This window comes from Lepidochelys kempii, chromosome 8 (assembly GCF_965140285.1).
Source record: "Lepidochelys kempii isolate rLepKem1 chromosome 8, rLepKem1.hap1, whole genome shotgun sequence".
Classification (NCBI taxonomy): Eukaryota; Metazoa; Chordata; order Testudines; family Cheloniidae; genus Lepidochelys; species Lepidochelys kempii.
The window spans coordinates 51,780,637-51,800,504 of NC_136387.1; the positions used below are offsets into that span (position 1 = coordinate 51,780,637).

The 19,868-nt window shown below is 37.3% G+C and overlaps 2 protein-coding genes across 10 annotated transcripts in view; one reads left to right on the top strand and one right to left on the bottom strand.

Moving 5' to 3' along the window:
- ANGPTL1 (angiopoietin like 1) overlaps positions 1–9,691 on the bottom strand; it is a 29,275-nt gene extending 19,584 nt beyond the window's left edge. Inside the window, exons 1-2 of one of the 3 annotated variants that reach the window (XM_073356502.2) lie at positions 9,304–9,685; positions 7,967–8,014 (exon numbers count right to left, since the gene is read on the bottom strand). The gene's annotated coding sequence lies outside the window, so the exon portion shown is untranslated. Of the gene's footprint in view, positions 1–7,966; positions 8,015–9,303 lie in introns of all 3 variants that reach the window. The other 2 variants (XM_073356506.2, XM_073356504.2) reach the window with 2 other exon arrangements.
- The window catches only part of RALGPS2 (Ral GEF with PH domain and SH3 binding motif 2), a 279,035-nt gene that overhangs the window by 186,130 nt on the left and 73,037 nt on the right, over positions 1–19,868 (top strand). For all 7 annotated transcript variants that reach the window (XM_073356496.1, XM_073356498.1, XM_073356497.1 and 4 more), the window contains 3 exons: positions 13,883–14,020; positions 14,501–14,591; positions 16,550–16,617. In XM_073356496.1, coding sequence (XP_073212597.1) covers positions 13,883–14,020; positions 14,501–14,591; positions 16,550–16,617 — 297 coding nt within the window. The remainder of the gene's footprint in view (positions 1–13,882; positions 14,021–14,500; positions 14,592–16,549; positions 16,618–19,868) is intronic.

A 19,868-nucleotide genomic window follows, 5' to 3' on the forward strand; every position in this document is an offset into this window, starting at 1 on the left:
TCAGTTTATCACCTGATGAACATGTGGGTGTGGCTTCTGCTTCTTCCCCTTCTGAACTCATTTTACAGTTCTGTGACCTGATGGATCAGATGGTAGCCACATTAAGCCCGCTTTTGGTGTCTGTGGAGTAAATCTCCCATATGGTATTCAACATTCTTGGGGCTACCTCAAGAAATAGGCCATCACTATCAATTCTGGTTGGTCCTTCACAGCCTGCTAAGACTGTTTGAACACCACCTGCTTTTTGCCATTCTCTTTCCAAAAAAGTGGATGAAGTGTATCAGATACCCCATGAGGGGTTTTCTTAGTTCCATACATATCCTGTGCTTAACATGCTGGTGGTGGCTGCTGCCAATTAAGAGGCTTAGGTTCAGCCAAGCCCACTCCACTCCCGCTGATGGAGAAAGAAGATTGATGCACTTGGGGAGATTTGTTTTCCTGTATCTTCTCTCAGTATTAGGATGGCTAGTTATCAGGCAGTGATGACCCATTATTGGTTCTGTCCATGAGAAAAGATGGCTGTGTTTGTCCAAGATGATAAAAGAAGGCACATGAATGCTGTTTTCACAGCAGAACAATGTGGCAAAGCATGGTCTCAGGGCTTTGTTTGATGCTTTGCACTCTTCCGCCGGAGCATTGGCATCCGCAGTTACCTTGAGGCACATGCTTGGCTGCATTCTTCTTCCCTTGCTGCTAACACAAGAATTAAAGTGGAAGATCTCCCCTTTGAAGGAGATGGTCTTTTCCTCAACAAAACAACTGAACTGTTGGAAAAATTGAAGGAAACTAGATCCACTGCACAGTCTCTGGGTCTTTGTTCCTATGTTAGAAGGAATCCTTCTATGCCTTCTTTTTGCTATCAGACTGTTTTACCTTCCTTCTTATTTTGCCTCAAGTCACAGATGTCAGCAGTACTATCAGCAAGCTACATCTTCATCCCAGAGTCAGCATAAAAAAGAGGTCTGAAGATCCAGACGTATGATGAAACAACCTGCTCCCTCTTCTCTGTCTTCATTGAATGCCAGGTGTTGGTTTTGATTGAGGATTGAGAGTCCAATGGACCAATGAGCAAGCATCTATCCTTTCCTTTATTTGGAGACAGACTATTCCAATTCATCAACAAATGGAGACTTTTATTGCATAGGACAAGTGGGTCTTAGAAATTATAGAGAAGGGCTGTGTCATTCAGTTCAGAAAAATTACCCCCTTCTCCTACCCTTTTCAGGGAAACTACTCACAGGGCTATTCTACTTTTGGAAGTACAAAAGTTGCTCCTGATAGGAACTGTCAAGAAGATACCCAAACATTTCTAGGGTCAGGGTTTTTATGCAAGGTACTTCCCGGTAGATAAGAAAGGGGGGTGTTTCCATCCAATTTTAGATTTAAGAAAATTGAACAGACACATTTAGAATTTTTGACTACTTATGTTAACTCAGCCTCCATTATATCCTCACCTGCAATTATGGATTGGTTCTCAACTCTCAATTTAAAGGCTGTATATTTTCATATTTCTGTCCAATAGTTATCAAAAATATCTTCATTTCATAGTAGCACAATGGTATTTCCAATAAGTCCTCCTCTTTGGCCTGTCCACAGTGCCAAGAATCTTTGCTAAGTGCCTTACTCTCGTAGCAACACATCTGAGGATACACAGTATTTTTGTTTTCCCGTATTTGGATGATTGGTTGCTGAAGGCTGCTGCATGCAAGGATCTGTTTCTTTACATCAGTTTTATAACCTCCCTCCTTTTAGATCTAAGTCTGCTTCTGCATATCAAAAAATTGAATCTCTGTCCAACCCAGAGAATTCTTTTAATAGCTTCTGTGTTGGACTTGGTAGTAGGGAAAGCTTTTCTCCCAGAGGACAGTTTTCTGAAAATAGTGCAGTCTGTTTTGGAAATATGAACTTGTCAAACCCAGAAAGTGATCTGCCTGGGTCTCATTGGTTGGATGGCATGGCTACTACCACTTATGTAATTCTGTTTGCTGATCCCAGAATGAGGCTGATGCAGTATTGGATATCTCAAGCCTAGAAACACAATCTAGACAGACTTCAGATTTTTGTCACCATGCCTCAAGATGTTCTAAATTTGTTGAGGAGGTGGATGGACAGATCAAATGTTCTCAGAGATAATCTCTTCAATACCCCTTCACCAGTAGTCACCATAACTTCAGATCTTTAAACAACAGATGGGGAGCACATTTAGGTCACCTTACAATTTGAATATACAGGACTTTTCAGGAAACCAGCTTGGTTATAAATGTGTTGGAGTGAATAGCCCCTTTGATTTGACTCTCAAATATTTCCTTCCTAATATAGAGGGGAAGGTTGTTCAGTTCAGTGATGGACAATGCAACTGCAATGTGCTACGCCTAACAAACAAGGAGGTGCTCACTCCTTCCAGTTATGTGCCAAAGCAGTCAAATTATGAGACTGGTCTATCTGGTGGCCCTGTATTTAGCAAGGTAGGGCAACGTGGTGGTAGATAGTCTCAGCAGGGACACTTCTCAGATGCACAAGTGGTCCCTAAAGGTCCAAATAGTGCAAGACATTTTCTCCAGATGGTGTTGCCCCTACGTAGACCAGCTTGCTACAAGGTTCAGCCAAAACTGTTCTCTCCTCTGTTTAAAGGCAGGAAGGGACAGTCATTCCACCTCACATGTCTGCTTTCTGCATTAGGGGATGTGGCCTTCTCTGTACTTTCCCCTGCCCCTTTCCAGTAATTCAGAAAGCAGCAAAGATGATTTGTCAGGTCAGGGCAGCATGAATTATGCTGATTGACCAAGCCAGCAGTGATGTGCTTCAGCTGTCAGACAGGGTTTGCATGCACTCTGTTTCCAGATATCTTGTTTCAGCAACAAGGCCAATTCCTTTATTTGGGTCATTGCTACACTGGAAACTTCAAAGTGCTGCTGCAGGAGCACTCCCGTGACAGCTCTTTGAAGTGCGAGTATGGTCTTGAGCGAGTGCTGGGAGAGAGCTCTCCCAGTACTCCTGGTAATCCATCTCCACAAGGGGATTAGCTCCGAGCGCTTGGAGTCTGTTTACACTGGTGCTTTAAAGCGCTCTGACATGCTGGGGGGGGTGGGGGGAGGGCTCGTGATTTTTCACAACCCTAAACTAGCAAGTTAGAGTGCTATAAAATGTAAGTGTAGCCAAGCTCTTGGATCCTCAGCCTCTTAATTTGGCTATCAGACTTTGACTAATCTTGAACAGCCCCGTTCTTCATTGATGCAGAACGTACTGCTCAGTTCTAGAAAAGTGTCTGCTAGCAAGTGTTACTTTTTAAACAGTCTAGATTTGTTGTTTGGATGCAGGGAAATATGAGTCTCTAGTCCAGCTTTCATTCCCTGTATTTTGGAGTATTTAATGGACTTAAAATCTGAAGAGTTATCCAGTTGTTCTTTAAAATTCACCTGGCAGCTACCTCGGCTTAACCATATTTCTGTTGATGGTAGATTGCTTTTTATGCATAGTATAGGTAAATGGTTTATGAAAGGGTTATCTAACATGAAATCCCTTTTTGAACCCTTAGTTGGGGTATTCATTCGTTTATTTATCTATTAAAACTATTCATTATTCATCAGCCAGAAGGGTGAGCAAATTGCATGCCTAATGATTGACCAGCCATTTACGATTTTGCATAAAGTTAAGGTGGTTCTTAGACCTGATCCCACATTTTTACTGAAAATGATTTCATATTAATCAAAAAACTAATTTACCAGTATTTTTCCCAAATACATATGCTAATAAAGGGGAATCCGTGTTACCTGCTTTAGATTCTAGAAGGGTTCTTGCATAATATTTAAATAGAACTAAGAGTTTTAGGAAATCATCCAGATTGTTTTTGTTTGTTCTGTCAAGAATCATATGGGTCACTCTGATCAGACTAACACGGCTACCACTCTGATATCTGATGAGACTATTTCCAGATGGGTTAAACAATGCATCATTGAATGTTACAAGTTAGCAGAAATTCCTGTGCCTGTTGTTGTAGGGTCTCATTCTACTAGAGCTGTAGCAGCATTTCTTGTTTGTGTTAAACATGTTCCTATTGGAGAAATTTGCAGGCTTGCTACTTGGAAATCAGTACATACATTCGTGCTCTCAATGTAGCTTTGAAAGGTGATGCCAAATTTGGCAAAGCGTTGCCTCGGTTATTATTTAATTGGTTCTCTGGTTCCACCTCCCGAGCTTTCAGCACTACTTGTCAAACTACAAATTAGTAGAAATATGCAGAGCCGCTTGAAGAAATGAAGGTTATTTATTTGTAACTTGAGTTCTGCAAGATGACTATGCATATTCATACTTCTTCTCAGAGTCCTATTGTGGTTCTACTGGCTTAGTGGTGGAAGGAACTGAGGCAGTAGTGGGTGCAGCGCCCCATTATATATCTTCACCCTCAGATCATTTGGAAATGGTGAGAAGAGGGTTAGGAGGGGATGCACATTCGTTCTAACAGGCACTGCTTGGAGAATGTTCTACCATTAAACACCCCAAGCAATTCAATACCCATAAGTACCCATGTAAGGGGTGTCTCATCCCCTGTGGTCCAGTCCCAGCATCTGGCAGTCAGATTACTATTGATTACTCAATAGTTGCCCTGTTCTGTTCATTCCCTCTGAAACATCTGGCAGTGGCCACTGTCACAAGACAGGATGCTGGGCTTAGGTGGACCATTTGTCTGTTGCAGTATGGGCATTCTTACGTTATGTTCCTAAGTAGCCTTCATCTCTTGCTTGAATAAACAGATCAGATGGTTTTATTTAAAGATAAACTGAAATGTTTTCAAACATCTGTGTTTTAAAAACTTTAAAAATCCAAAATTGATAATAAAATATGACCTAAAAATGACACATACGTTTTAAAAATAAGATATAAAATGAAAGGGTTTTTGTACTGGTCAGTCAAAGATTGAAGAATTTATGTGGTGTCATTAACTGTTATAGGGAAAAAATAGACTTTTTAAGCAGATCAATTATATGAATTTCATATCCAGGTCTAGAAATGCCTGCAACTCTAAGGGAAATATAGAACTCCAAGGGCTTGAACTCAGGTCTTGACAAGTAAGCGAAGAGTAAGAGATTGCAAACACCTCTGATTTAAAATGCATTTATTTGTAATGTTTCACTGTGCCCAGGTATCCTGCCAGAGATTAAAGATCTCAAACAAGAGGCCAGGAAGTACTGGAAGTTGGTGGTATACTCACCTGGCGCTTTTCTGGTGTTCCTGTCACAGTCTGTAGAGTATTTACTATGATTTTTTTTAAAAAAATTTTTGAACCCTTATGACTGTGAAGAAAATGTACTGAATGTAAACTAGTGTAGTAGTGTCTTGCTGAGTCTGCAGACAAGCAAATAAAATGTTATTTGTCTCAATATTAGCTATCATATTGTGGGTGAGGTAATATCTTTTATTGGACCATCTTGTGTTGGTGAGAGAGACAAGCTTTCGAGCCACACAGGGCTCTTGCACTGTGTTATATTGTTGAGCGTTTTAGCAGAAAAATTCAGGTACTGTGAATAGAGCTTGAGTTAGAATACCATTACATTTCTCAGACTCAATTTTAAAAGGAAATGCAGAACAAAGCATTTCAATTCACTTTTAATTATTTTTATTTCAAAATTCCTCTTCTGGTTTATTTATTACAAAGCTGCTATTTAATTAGGAATAATGTTCTTTGTTACCAACTTAAAAAAAAACAAATCCAAACCCAACCCAGTTTCTCATTTGCAGTGTAGCATTGGTTTCTCCCTGGTTATGACATGTTACCCAAACAAATACTGCATATCTTTTAAATACATCAGTGCAGGCAGAGGTATGCACAGTGTAGTAGGTGTGGAGAGTATAATTTTGTAATCAGTATATTTGAATTGTGTACAAAGAAAGCTATTTGTTCTGATTTGAGCTGATGTGGTTTTCATACTGAGCATACTAGAATTATGAAACCATGGAAGAAACTGTAATGTACATTGGTTAAGTCATTTCGCTAAATGTGATCTGTCTAACAGACTACATATTTTCCAAGTTTTGTTGATTTAAGGTTTACAGTGGTCTTTCAATTGCATGAAATTAGTCCTGTTCTTTTATCCTCTCTAATTACTTTGTATATTTTAATTACATCTTGTATTTTGTGTCTCAGGATAGACTTTAAAGATCTAAAGATTTTATTTCCTTAGTAGGGATGATTGATTTTGCTAATTCATACTACTTTTTAGGACCAGATTCTGCCCTCAGATATGCATAGGCTACTGCTATTGAAACTGATGGAAATTTAATATGCATATCTGAGGACAGGTTTTTGTCCTTCATGTTTGAGTGGAAAACATATTATCAGTGCATTTCTTTACTTTCTTTAGAGTTCACATTTAAAACAAGATGCAGTCTTAAATAGTAGACACATTTTAAATAATAAGAGGAAGTTAGTCGTAAGTGCACACATGTGCACATACTTTATGAACACGCACAGTAGAAGAAAAAGAAGCACAGCTTCATAACAAAGCAAATTATTTGTCCACATTATGAGTGTTTCATCTTATTGTTATACACATGTGAACAGCTTTGTCCTTGTTAAAAGAAGTGAAAAGTCTCTTAGGGAATGTCTATGTGGGGAAATTTACCCATAGAACCATCCTGGTATAATTCTCCATGTGGACATACTTATTCCAGAATAAGAGGGCTTATTTTATGTTGCTTTCGAAATGACACAAACTAAACCAGAAAAAACTCTCTTATCCTGGAATAACTGTGTCTACACGGGCGGTTATACTGGTATAATTATATTTGTATAGTTCTACTGGTAAATTTCCCCATGTAGGCAAGCTGCTGTTCAGCAAGTGCCTCTGCTTTGGACTATATAACTGGATTACTTAAATTTGTGTTCACTAGAATGCAGTAATAATACAATCTTGTATTTTGTGTGTCAGATCACTATAGTGGCACAACAGAATTATGTTTAGCATTTCTACTCAAAATACTCCTTAGGACAAACAGAAGGCTATTTTCAAAATAGGCTAAAATCTTCAGGTGTTTTTTAAAATAAAGAATTTTTTTTCAGCAGGGAAACTTGACAATTGAAAGAAAATCTCTCTGCAGAGGAGGATTTTAAAGATTATAATGCCATATATTATGACAATTTAGCAAAAACATCAATGAAATCCTCAGGGTTTTTTTGTTTTGTTTTGTAAGCTATTCATATTCAAAAGTCACTGTGTTCCTGGAGTTTTGCTTGCAACTACAGAAGTTTTGCTTGCAACTACTTTACCTCCATGTAACTTTTTAACAAGCAGAAATACTAGACTGGTGAGCATTGCGCATGTTTAGAAATTCCCTGCAGAACTGATATTGAAAACATTTTGCACTTGGCAGTAGGTAAGCTCTAAGAACTTTTAGTTCATTAATCAGTATATACCTCTCACAGACCAGATTAATAACAGCACGTCTGAGGAACAGCAAATTAAAACCAGTTTTTGCTGTCTGAGTAAACTTGGTAACAGTTATGTAACTTTTGGCAGAAGTGACAAGTTCCAAAAGGTCGAAAATATTCTGACTATAAATACTGATATTCTACTGATTATTTAAAATAAACACTTCAGAGCAAAATACTAGAGCTTAGGGTCCAAAAACATATTTATATTGCTTTATATAGAGCTTTATATTACTCTAGAATTATTGACTCAGAAGTTGAGAGATTTTAGGAACTGTTTTAAAATGTGTGCAGTAAAGACCTTAAGTAACTAAGTGTGTCAGTAGTAAAGACTACTTTCAAAAACACACAGTGTAAATATTCCAATGACATTCTGCTTTCTTGGTTACACCCCCTAGCGTATTATAACGGGAGCCAGAGGAGTGTTAGAAAAAGTAGTCATTTACCTTTTAAAGAATTTGAACAGGTTTCAAGAACGTCTAAGACTTTTGTTTTATGCCATAGTTATTTTTATCCAAAAACTTTTTTTGCCACACTTACATTTCCCTTTAGCTTTTTCTCTGGGGTCTCTTAATCTGCAGGTGATTCCTGAGGATTGGTAAATACAAATAGTTACTTTATATCTTTTCCATTGTTCTAGATGGTTTAATATGTTTATCTATTTATCCATCTTGAAAAATGCATAGGGAGAGATGAAAAGTGTACACTTTGTTTAAACTGTTGATATTTTTTAATTCTGCTTTTTTCTTCAGTCCTAATAACTAGATTTCAAGTTTAACCATTTTGATTTTTCAAATATAAAAACCTTAAGTGCTTCTCCATTTAGCATAAATGCAGTTGTAAACTAGGATTCACAATATTATTTATGAAACACTTCAGGGGCTTTGCAATTTAACCAGTCATTCAGTAATTAACTTTCATTCTCTTAAATTTTAGTCCTGTAGTTTTGTGGATGCATTGGGAACAGACCACTAGCCAAATGTACATACAGCTATCCTTTATTATACATAGTTAAAGCTTTTAAAGGAAAGGAAAATATGAGTATTTGGCTTCAAGAATTTGGAATTAAACAGCTTGATTGTCGGGCAAGTAACAGGTTTAATGTTGTTTTGAACCCATATATGGCTAATATTCATGTTTGTTTGTACAGCTGGAATAATTGTTTGTTAATAGAGAAAATGCAAATAGTAGTCTTAGATAGAAATTCCCCTAATAGAACATATTAGTTGGATTGATGTGTACTAATAACTGTTTGAGTTGTTGATTATGCTGGTCTGTTTTCTTTTAAAATGGTTTTACTTGGATATCCATTTTCTAGCTCTAGTAGTGCTAGCTACCAGTACACTCTGTGAAGTTGCGTGAAATCCTGGCTTTATTGAAGTCAATGGGAACTTTGCCATTAACTTCGATGGGGCCAGGGTGTTACCCATTATGTTCAAGATACACTAACTACATAGCATAAAGAAAATTATTTAGTATATCTGCTGATTTTCTATAACCATATATGTGCACTAAGTCATTAAGCTAACCTAAAATAAAATTTGCAGATGCAGTAGAATAAAAATTTGACCAGAAAGTATTTCAGAACAACTCAAAACAAATGAACTGGTTCATGCTGTTATGATTTTCCTCTATGTTAAACTGTTCCAGCGTCATAGAGTTTTTTAATGATTATTATCAGATGCTACAGAAATTAGTTTAATGTTTGAGAGTTGTCAGATAACTCTTTAGGATAGTATTGTATACATAAATTTATCAGTCTCATGCAGAATTACACACACACACACACACACACACACACACACCCATCCACATGTAGACTTGCTTGCAAATAATTTACCTGTGGATTTGCAATTAAGGTTAAATAGAAAACTTACCAAAAACAAATTTTGCTGCTTCTTTTGGCTTCTACAGTAGATTAAAAATCCAGAAGTCAACTTGTTTTTTCTTCTTTGTGTTACCAGTGTTTTTGTTTGTTAATTTGTAGTTCTAGTGAAAACGTTTTTTCTTGTCCTGTTAGATCCAAACTGTATTAAGGAATTGATCGTCTTCCTGCAGATTTAATAGAAAAAAAAAATCAAGCTAACTAAATCTGTCTAAGAAACATAACTGAAGTTCCAGTGTATTCTATTCCAGAAAAAGGGCTAGTAGTGTGTTTGAAGCTGCTGTGTCTTACTGTCACATGCAGAAATGCACTAACCAGCTACAGCTGACCCAGATTCCATATACAGTACGCTTGGACAGTTTTCCTTTTCTTAAACACGCACTAGACTTAGCTGTTCAGCCCACTTCTGATGTCACTGTGAACTCACTGAAGAGCAAACAAAACTCCTTAGGATTTCCTATCATAGCCTTTATGAAAGGGCAGGGGGAGGCTGAAGAGCTATGGACAAGGAAAGATTGTTTGCTGGTTAGAGGGAGGGCACTATATGGAAACAGTCTGTGCAAGAGTTCAGCAGGCAATTACAAAACTAATATTTTATTTCACAGCCTAAAGATGCCTTTCAAGTTGTTACAGTACTGGGCTTCATTTCGAAGAAAGATTCTTTCAGACTGATGAACTCAACTTGTGTTCCCAGGAATAAAAGAGGCAGACTGACTGGGTACAACAGGAAAAATGAACCATTTATAGTCTAGAAGAATGTTGAGCAGAATGTCACATTCAATTCTTGAAGTTCACTTAATAAGAAACAGTTTTAGCTGTTGTTACACTCACAAAGACTCTGAAACATGTGGAAAATGTTAAAGCTATGTTTGGTGTTGAGTAGGTATTAGAATATTTGAAACCATCTGATTAGTATTAAAAGAAGTAGAAGCCACATGGATTACATACTTTTAAGAAATGAAGGATACCGTTGTCAGCTTTTAATTCTGTCACTTGACAGTTTGTGTACAGGAGTCTATTCAGTTTGGGGTTTTGTTTAGTGCAGTTGTCAGTTTCTTCAGAAATGACAAATTAATTAAATTCTATGGTTTGTTTTTTCTTTTAAAATTGTTTTAGATTTGATAAATAGGTCCAAGGATCTTGTATTTTGCAGAGGAGTTCTCTAGAAAGGTATTCTTAATTGTGCTAAAGATAAAAAGGCTGTCACTTAACTTTAAACAAGAAATAATTTAGATATCTCCTTCCAGAAATAATCTGTTCACTAATCCATAAACTCATAACCAATACTACACTTTTGTTCCTTATGGATCTCTGTTCTTTGAACCAGTAAACATTATTCACCCTTCTTTCTATTTTAGATAGTACACTGTTCAGGGCAGGGACTTTCATTAACTATCCCTGGACACTGCCTAGCACAATGAGACCCAACATGGTTAAAGCCTTTAGGTATCATCACAATATAAATATTAAATAATAATTTCTGACAGTTATTAATTTATCCTTTTAATAAATGAATATTCTAATATTAGCAGAATACAAAATCCTGAATTAAAAATTAGATGAAAATAAAATTAAACTCAATGTCAGATTCTATTTAATAACTTTCTATGAACTTTTTTGTCACCTTTCAGCCAATTGGCTTTTAACTTGCTTCTGTGTGCATGCAGATTCTGTTTGTATATTAATATTGGAGCAATGCCCAGAAGCCCCACTCAGGACTGAGAGCTCCGCTGTGTTAGGAGCTGTACAAACACAATCACTGCTCCAACTAAGTGTGTTTTTTTAATGTTCTTCCACCTGTAAAGCCAAACATTTTTGGGTTCCTCTGACCCTAATTATACAGGTCTCAGAGAAAAGAAACATATAACTAATTTTAGAAGTCCCATAAGTATTACCTAAAATAGCAATTTTTTTGTACAAAGTATTGAATTTAAGGTTGGATGTATTGAGACCTTCCAGGGCTAGAAGCGAGTGCTTTGTCTCAGTAGGAAACTGAGATTTTCCCCATTCCAAGGGTAATCTATGAAGTTTTTCTCACCCTGCAGGGTCTGTTATATTGGGATATTGCCTGTCCTGCACTTCAGACTGTATCTTGGGGGACGAAACAAAATCATTTCTGTAACAGGTTGTTTTTAAGTGGTAGCAGCATCGAGCTGCTCAGAAGTTTACAGTGTTAGCATAGTCACAGTAAAGATGGATTAGTGAGCAGAATATAGGCAAAGCAGTCAAATTTTCTTATGATACAGATATCTCCTGGGTGGGGGGAGGGGTGAAAGTATGTGAGAGCATCCCTACAGTGAAATGTGCAGACCATGAGAAACTCTTACCAGATGCTGAAACAACAGTAGATGTAGAAGTGGTAAATAGAAGACATAAAGTTCAAGTCAAGAGAAGAGATCTATGCAACCAGTGTGGTAGAAGAGCAGCTGAAACAAAAGCATTTGCTACTGCAGAATCCAAAATGAGGAAATTTGAGAGAAATGTCCTCAAATTTACCAGAAATAAAGACTTTCCTTTTTCCCATAGTTGTGCACAGTTTTGCTTACTGGTTTTTAGTGGAAAAAGGCATTAGGGATAGTTATGATAAATAGCAGCCTGCTGTTAAATCATGAATAAAAAATAATGGCAAATGTCAAGGGGATAAAACCCCATGCATAACCATCATGCCCTTACCCTAGACAGATGTTTGATATTATATCTATCCCTGATAGAGAAAAACTCAGGGTTCCATCTTTTCAGCACTTTTGAAATCTTGTGTAACCAGTAAGCTATTAGTAAAATGAATTTTAAAATGGTGTGGCTATATTGGGGCATGTATATATTTAGAATGAAATTCACCCATCCCCACACAAAACATGAGGCTTTGCACTGATAACTCAGCCAGTCTTGTGATGAAGATGAAATTCAATAGCCTTTTTTCCACTCCTTACAGTCCATTCTTCACCCACCTTATTTGTAGATAGTGAGGGCCCCTCTTCCAACATGCAAGGGAATTAAAGGAAATGTGATGCAAGAGTCATGTTGGTGAGAAGGAGTAGTGTTGCATTTGTTGTGTCAATAAATGGTCAGGGCTGGGACAAGGCTAATGGAAATGGAGAGGAATACATGGACTTTGATGTCGTCTTTTACTGCTTTTTTTTCCCCTCCTTCTTCCCACACATTTATGCTGCTGTTAAATCCTGCTTGCTTTAACTCCAGAGTTGTGAGCATTTGGGACAGAGAATAATGAAGTTGCCAGTGGTGAAGGAAGAAGATGGAAGCTTTAAAGATGAGACTTGGAATTAAGGCACTAAACACTCATCATCATTAAAGATCCTATAGAGCTTTTACAAAGTGTGGGGAAGTGGCAGGGGTGCTGAAACAGTTTGTATAGTGGGGGTGCTGAGAGCCATTGAAGCAAAATGTGGACCCTGTATATGATGGAAACCACTTCAAGCCCGGGGATGTGGCAAACCCCCTCTTCCCCCCCCACCCCAATCAGCCCTAGTTCCATCACCTATGGGGAGAGGGTGTTAATCCAAGTGTCCTAATCAGATTTCAATTTGAGTATACTCTTTGCCTAGCAAACACTTTCCCAGTTCCTGCAGTTTGAGAAGTTTTTCTTTTCTTTTTGCTGGCAGAGAAAGGGAGATTTTTCTGTTGGTCTGTTTCAACACAGCTGAGTTGGAGGAATTAAATATTCATAGATTCTAAGGGCAGAAGGTAATCATCTAGTCTGATAACTATATATAACAGGCATAGAACTTCCTCCAAATAATTCCTGTTTGAACTAGATTATATCTTTTAGAAAAACAATCTTCCAATCTTGGTTTCATAAATGCTGATGATGAAGAATCTCCACAACCTTTGGTAAAATGTTCCAATGGTTAGTTAACCTCCCCTGTTAAAAACTTACACCTTATTAAATTTTATCACATTGAAAATGTTTAACAAAGTTCATGTTTTTGAACATTCTGTGTTGAATACCACTACAGGCTTGTCAAGTGAATGATGATTAATTATTGGGATGACAGAAGCTTAGAAATGAGACCTGGCATAGTTGCACATAGTTTGATACTTACTTTGCAGATTCTGAAATGTTATATGCTTCCTCTGTCAAAGACTAAAGGTCAGATTGTGCCTGGTCCCTGTATAATACACAAGGAAAGCTTCCAACCTTCCATTGTGCCTGGCCCCTGTGAAGAGAATGCAAGTCCTTATACTCAAAAAGCACAAAGATTTAAGTGGGCTAGTACTGTTGCTGGAGCTGTTCACTGCAAATAGGGCTGAGAAAGGAGTAAGGCAAAACCACTGGACAAGAGATGAAGGGGAGAACTTACTGAATCGTCCAAGGGGTGGCACAGCAGTTCCAAGCAATATTATTTGTGCCTTCTTGAGGCACAAACCAGCAAAGAGCTCTTGCAGGCATAGGGCTTTTTCTCCTTTGCCCCTGGAGCAAGACAAAGATTAAATGCCACAGTGGATCCTTAGTAAGTGTGAGCAGAAGTACATTCAAATTCAATAATTGCTTTTTCTTTTAAATTTAAAACATATAAATAAAGGAAATACTCACTCTAATCTTATTCATTCAGGTATTTATCTCTCGGACTTGACATATATTGACTCCGCATACCCATCTACAGGGAGCATTCTGGAAAGCGAGCAGAGATCAAATTTAATGAACAACATACTTAGAATAATTTCAGATTTTCAGCAGTCCTGTGAATATGGTAATCTAGCTCATTTATTTCTTTTGCAATATTACTGAGGGCAACTGATTAAATAAAAATGTTCATCTTCTACTGTGCTGTTATTTAATAAGTCTTAACCAATTAATGTACCATTCCCATCTAAAACCATAAATCCTATTAAAACCAAGTTCTGGAATTGTTGGGTTATCCTCTCCTGTCAGCAGGCAGAGATAGAATGAGACTTACGCATCCTCTACTTATCTCTTCTGTGTTTTCAAAATACATGCTGTGAAGATGTTCAAATCTGCCCTTCCTTGGGTGCAGGGGAGGTTAGCCCAGGCATGGTTATGGATGAGGGGAACAAAAAACTGCTAAACAGTGGTGAGGGATCATTGTATTTTATGGCCCCAACTAAAGACAGCAAGAGAAATATCTGTTTGTATACAGATGTTTTCAAGAAAAACCCTGTGTCTAACAATGAATGACATAGTGATAACTGATATAGTGCCTCTTCTCTAGATATTCCTCTGTTGCCTCATGTACAAAAATACTTGAACTCAGTTCAATACATAGAAGAGCTACAAAAGTTTGTGGAAGATGACAATTACAAGTAAGTATGAAATTCTACATTTCCTTTTAAAAAAGTGAGTTTTATGTAACAGAAACCTTGAATACAATAATGAGCAGGCAAGAGAGCCTGCTTTCATTTAGGTAAATAAATCCAACTTCAAGGCTGCCACTCTTATTTCCATAAAAAGTCTCTAAGGTGCCACAAGTACTCCTTTTCTTTTTGCGAATACAGACTAACACGGCTGCTACTCTGAAACCTGTTATTTTCATAAGTCTCTCTTCCTTTACTGTAAGGAGACTGAGAAGAAACTAGAGTTAGAAAATAACCAATAGTACTCGTGACTTAAATTTTTCCTTTAAACATTTTATTTTCTGTTATTGTTTGAGGCATAGATATTTAAGAAAATTAAACATTAAAGTTGGAAAAAATACAGTATAGTATCTTTACTCTGCTGTAAAAATTTTAGGTGTTGTAACAATAGAATTAAAATTGCAGAGTGAAATATGGATTTTCATTTGGAAAATCCTTTAAGCATAATAGAGGGGATACAGAAGTAGACAATGAAAATAAGAGGCAAGGAGAGACTTGCATATGAGGAGAGAGTGGAAAGATGAAACTGTTTGGAGAGGAGATATAAGGTAATAGATATACAAAGTAATGAATGGTATAGAGAAGGTAAACTAGGCACTCCTATTTACACTTTTTCATGTAAGAACTAAGGGGTATCCAATAGAATGGAAAGAAATACATTTACATTTGATAAAAGGAAATTACATTTTATACAACACTTAATTAACCTGTGTAACTCATTTACCACAAGATATAATTGATTCCAAGACCTTAGCAGAATTCTAAAAAGAACTACATGTATCTAAGTAACTATAGAACATCCATAGGTTTATGAGAGAGGTTAAAGATTATAAGGGATATAAATCCTCATGCTTCAGGGCATAAGCCAACCATTGGTGGTAGCTAGAAAGAAAATTCCACATAAGGAAGCTATTCTATAAGTGTTCATTAGAGATTCTTGCACCTTCTTGTGAGCCATCTGGCTCTGACAACAGTCAGAGATTAGATATTGGACTAGAAGATACAGTGAATTGATCCAAAGTAGCAATTCCTATGTTCATTTTATGGACTAGGCAAAGTCAGTGGAGTCATGTGGTTTGACTGAATGAGGAATATGATTTTAGCAGTGCATATACCTTTGTATACTGAGAAAATTGTGGAGATGATAACCGTAGTCTCTTCAAGGTGAAAGGAGAAGGCCATACTACTTTGAGAAAACCAACTGATACTTAAATCTTGTAGCATTTTCTTTCTTTTCGACGGAAAACTACCCCTTTTCTCTGACAGGTGAAGGGTCAGAAACTTTAATAAAAAAAAAAGGGTAACAAAGGGTCAGATAGTTACTTAAAAATAAATCTCAGAAGAAAAAGTACTTAAACAGTTTCCTTTTTCATGAAGCTATATTGAACTAGTAAAATGTTAACAATATGGTATAAATTATTAAATTAATTTGTTGTCTTCTGTTCACTCCCTCTGAAGCATCTAGCACTGGCCACTGGCAGAAGGCCAGGGTACTGGGCTAGACAGATCATTGATCTGACCCAGTCTGGCCATTCTTCTATTCTTATTGGTTAAAACTTATAGGGGTTTCAGAACAAATTAAAACAGGGAATAACAAATGGTTTTGCCTACTGGGACTCCTGCACATGCCTTTTTATTTCCATCACTGCTGTAGAAAGCAGAACATCAAGTACAATAAATATGAAATTGGGATAAGTAAAAGAAAAAAAGTGGGTTGGTTGTTGCCTCCTTTTGATTGCTATGCATATCTGAAATTCCTCGTATGTGCATAGCCTTTCTTACACTTGTGGTAGCAAAATTTCTTGCAGCATAAGCCAGAAAATATTTTAGCTTTGAAAGCTTTACATTAAAAGACTTCAGGTTTCTGATAAATTAACACTTTAACTTCTATTCCTTTTTTAATGCAGGCTTTCATTAAAGATAGAGCCAGGAACCAGCACCCCTCGTTCTGCTGCTTCCAGAGAAGATTTAGTAGGTAAGTGCTTACTTACCAGAAGACATCAAAATTTGAAATCCATTCTCTACTGCCTTTGAGTTACTAGTGCAAAAAATATTTTCCTAAAAGTGAAGTGTAATAAAAGATTTACAAAATGTATTTGTCATAAAAATTCTAAATTTTTTCTGTAAGTAGACTCTTGTTGTCATAGGAAACTGAGTCAGTTCCTTGGTTTAAATATGAAAATTAACTTTAAATTTAAATATTTGTCTGTCATGTCACACTAAATAGCTTCATATTTGCTGTTTTCCTCTTAAATGCCTTTTCTTTCTTTCTGTCAAAGGGGTGTGTCTTGTTTGATTTGCAGCATATAAGATGTACATTTAAAAATGTTTTATGGTGGGATTCTCAAGAGTCTGTGTGACTTAGTCCTGGGAGGGATCGATCTAAGTTATGCAACTTCAGCTACCTGAATAACGTAGCTGAAGGTGACATACTTAGACCTACTCACCACAGTGTCTTCACTCCGGTGAGTCGACTGCTGCCGCTCCCCCGTCGACTCCGCCTGCACCTCTCACAGCGGTGGAGTACAGGGGTCGACGGGAGGGTGCTTGGGGGTTGATTTATCGCGTCTAGATTAGACATGATAAATCGACACCCGCTGGATCGATCTCTGCCCACCAATCCAGTGAGTAGTGTAGACATACCCTTAGGAGCACAGGTTCAAATTATTTTCAATGGGACTTGTGCTCTTAATTCACTTGGGTGGGTCTGAAAATCTACTCAGACTGAAAATACAATTATTTTTTTAAAATAAACATTTTTAATATGTTAAGGAACTGCTCCTAATATATAATAAAAGAAATGCTATTAAAGAAGACATCTGGTTAACTAGCGAAAGATTCAGGCTATGTAAGGAACTGGTGTAACCACAGGTCAGGGCCTGTGAGCCAATTTACTCTCTGAAATAATGCACAGTTAGCTTATTTTTAAACCTTTTCAACATTACAATTTTTTACAGGAAAATGGTTATTAAAATTTAGCTTCAGGGTATTTAGTAAGAGAAAATGCTATGGTACATAGAATCTTAAAATCATAGAAATGTAGGGCTAGAAGGGACCTTGAGAAAGCATCTAATCCAGCCTCCTGCACTGAAGCAGGACCAAGTATACCTATACTGACTCTGACAGGTGTTTATTTAACCTGTTCTTAAAGATCTTCAATGACAGGGATTCCACAACCTCACTTGGTAGCGTATTCCAGTACTTAGCTATCCTTATACAGTAGAACCTCAGAGTTACGAACACTTTGGGAATGGAGCTTGTTCTTAACTCTGAAATGTTCGTAACTGAACTAAACGTTATGGTTGTTCTTTCAAAAGTTTACACTGAACATTGACTTAATACAGCTTTGAAACTTTACTATGCAGAAGAAAAATGCTACTTTCCCTAGTTTTTTTTAGTCATTTACATTTAACACAGTACTGTACTGCATTTGTTTTTTTTGGTAATTTCTGCTGCCTGATTATTCCAGTTCCAAATGAGGTGTGTGATTGACTGGTCTGTAGTTAGAAAGATTTTCATGATATCTAATCTACATCTCCCTTGGTAGCTAATCTAAATCTCCAGATTAAACCCATTACATCTTGTCCTGTGTTTAGTGGACATAGAAAACAATTTATCACCACCGTCTTTATAACAGCCCTTAACATATTTGAAGTCTTATCAAGTTTCCACTCACTCGTCTTTTCTCAAGACTAAATATGCCCTTTTTTTTAAAAACCTTTCCTCAGAGGCCAGGGTTTCTAAACGTTTTATCATTTTTGTAGCTCTCCTCTGGACTCTTCAGTTAGTCCATATCTTTCCTAAAATGTGGCACTCAGAACTGGACACAGCTGAGGCCTCTCCAGTGCCAAGTAGAGAAGGACAATTACCTCCCATGTCTTATTTACAACACTCCTGTTAATACACGCCTGAACAATGTAAGCCTTTTTTCCAGCTGTATCACATTGTTGACTCGTTATGATCCACTATAATCCCCAAATCCTTTTCAGCAGTACTACTGCCTAACCAATTATTGCCCATTTTGTAGTTGTGCATTTGTTTTTTTCTTCCTGAGTGTAGTAGATTGCACTTTATTGAATATCATCATGTTGATGATATTCAGTAATTTGTCATGGTCATTTTGATGCTCTTGCAACCCCTCCCAGCTGGTGTCGTCCAAAAATTTTAGAAGGATACTCTCCACTCCATTATCTAAACAATTAATGAAAATATGAAATGATACCAGACCCAGGATTGACCCCTGCCAGACCCCACTAGATACATCCTCCCAATTTGGCAGCAAACCATTGATAACCACTCTCTCAATACAGCCTTTCAACCAGTTTTGGATCTACCTTGTAGTAATTTCATCTACACCACATTTTCCTAATTTGCGTACAAGAATGTCATGTGGGACTTTCTCAAAAGCCTTACTAAAATCAAGATATATCATGTCTACATTTTTTCCACTATCCAGTAGGCCAATACCCTGTCAAAGAAGGAAATCAGGTTGGCTTGGCATGATTTGTTCTTGACAAATCCGTGCTGGCTGTTGCATACAATCCTGTTATCCTATAGGTGCCTACAAACTGATTAGTTTGTTCCAGTATCTTTCCAGGTATCAAAGTTAAGCTGTCTAGTGTATAGTCCCCTCGATCCTCTTTGTTTCCCATTTTAAAGATAGATACTAGGTTTGCCCTTCTCAGTCCTCTGGGACCTCACGTATCCTCCATGAGTTCTCCAAGATAATTACTAGCATATGTGTGTCTACGGTTACAAGAGACCTTGAGAGGTCATCTAGTCTGGTCCCCTGCACTCATGGCAGGACTAAATATTATCTAGACCATCCCTGACAGAAGTTTTTCTAACCTGCTCTTAAAAATCTCCAATTATGGAGAGTCCACAACCTCCCTAGGCAATTTATTCCAATGTTTAACTACCCTGAGAATAAGGAAGTTTTTCCTAATGTCCAACCTAAACCATCCTTGCTGCAGTTTAAGCCTGTTGCTTCTTGTCCTATCCTCAGAGGTTAAGGAAAACAATTTTTCTCCCTTCTCCTTGTAACAATCTTTTTTATACTTGAAAACTATTATCATGTCCCCACCCCAGTCTTCTCTTCTCCATACTAAATAAACCCAGTTTTTCCAGTCTTCCCTCGTAAGTCATGTTTTCTAGACCTTTAATCATTTTTGTTGCTCTTCTCAAGACTTTTTCCAGTTTGTCCAGATCTTTCCTGAAATGTGGTGC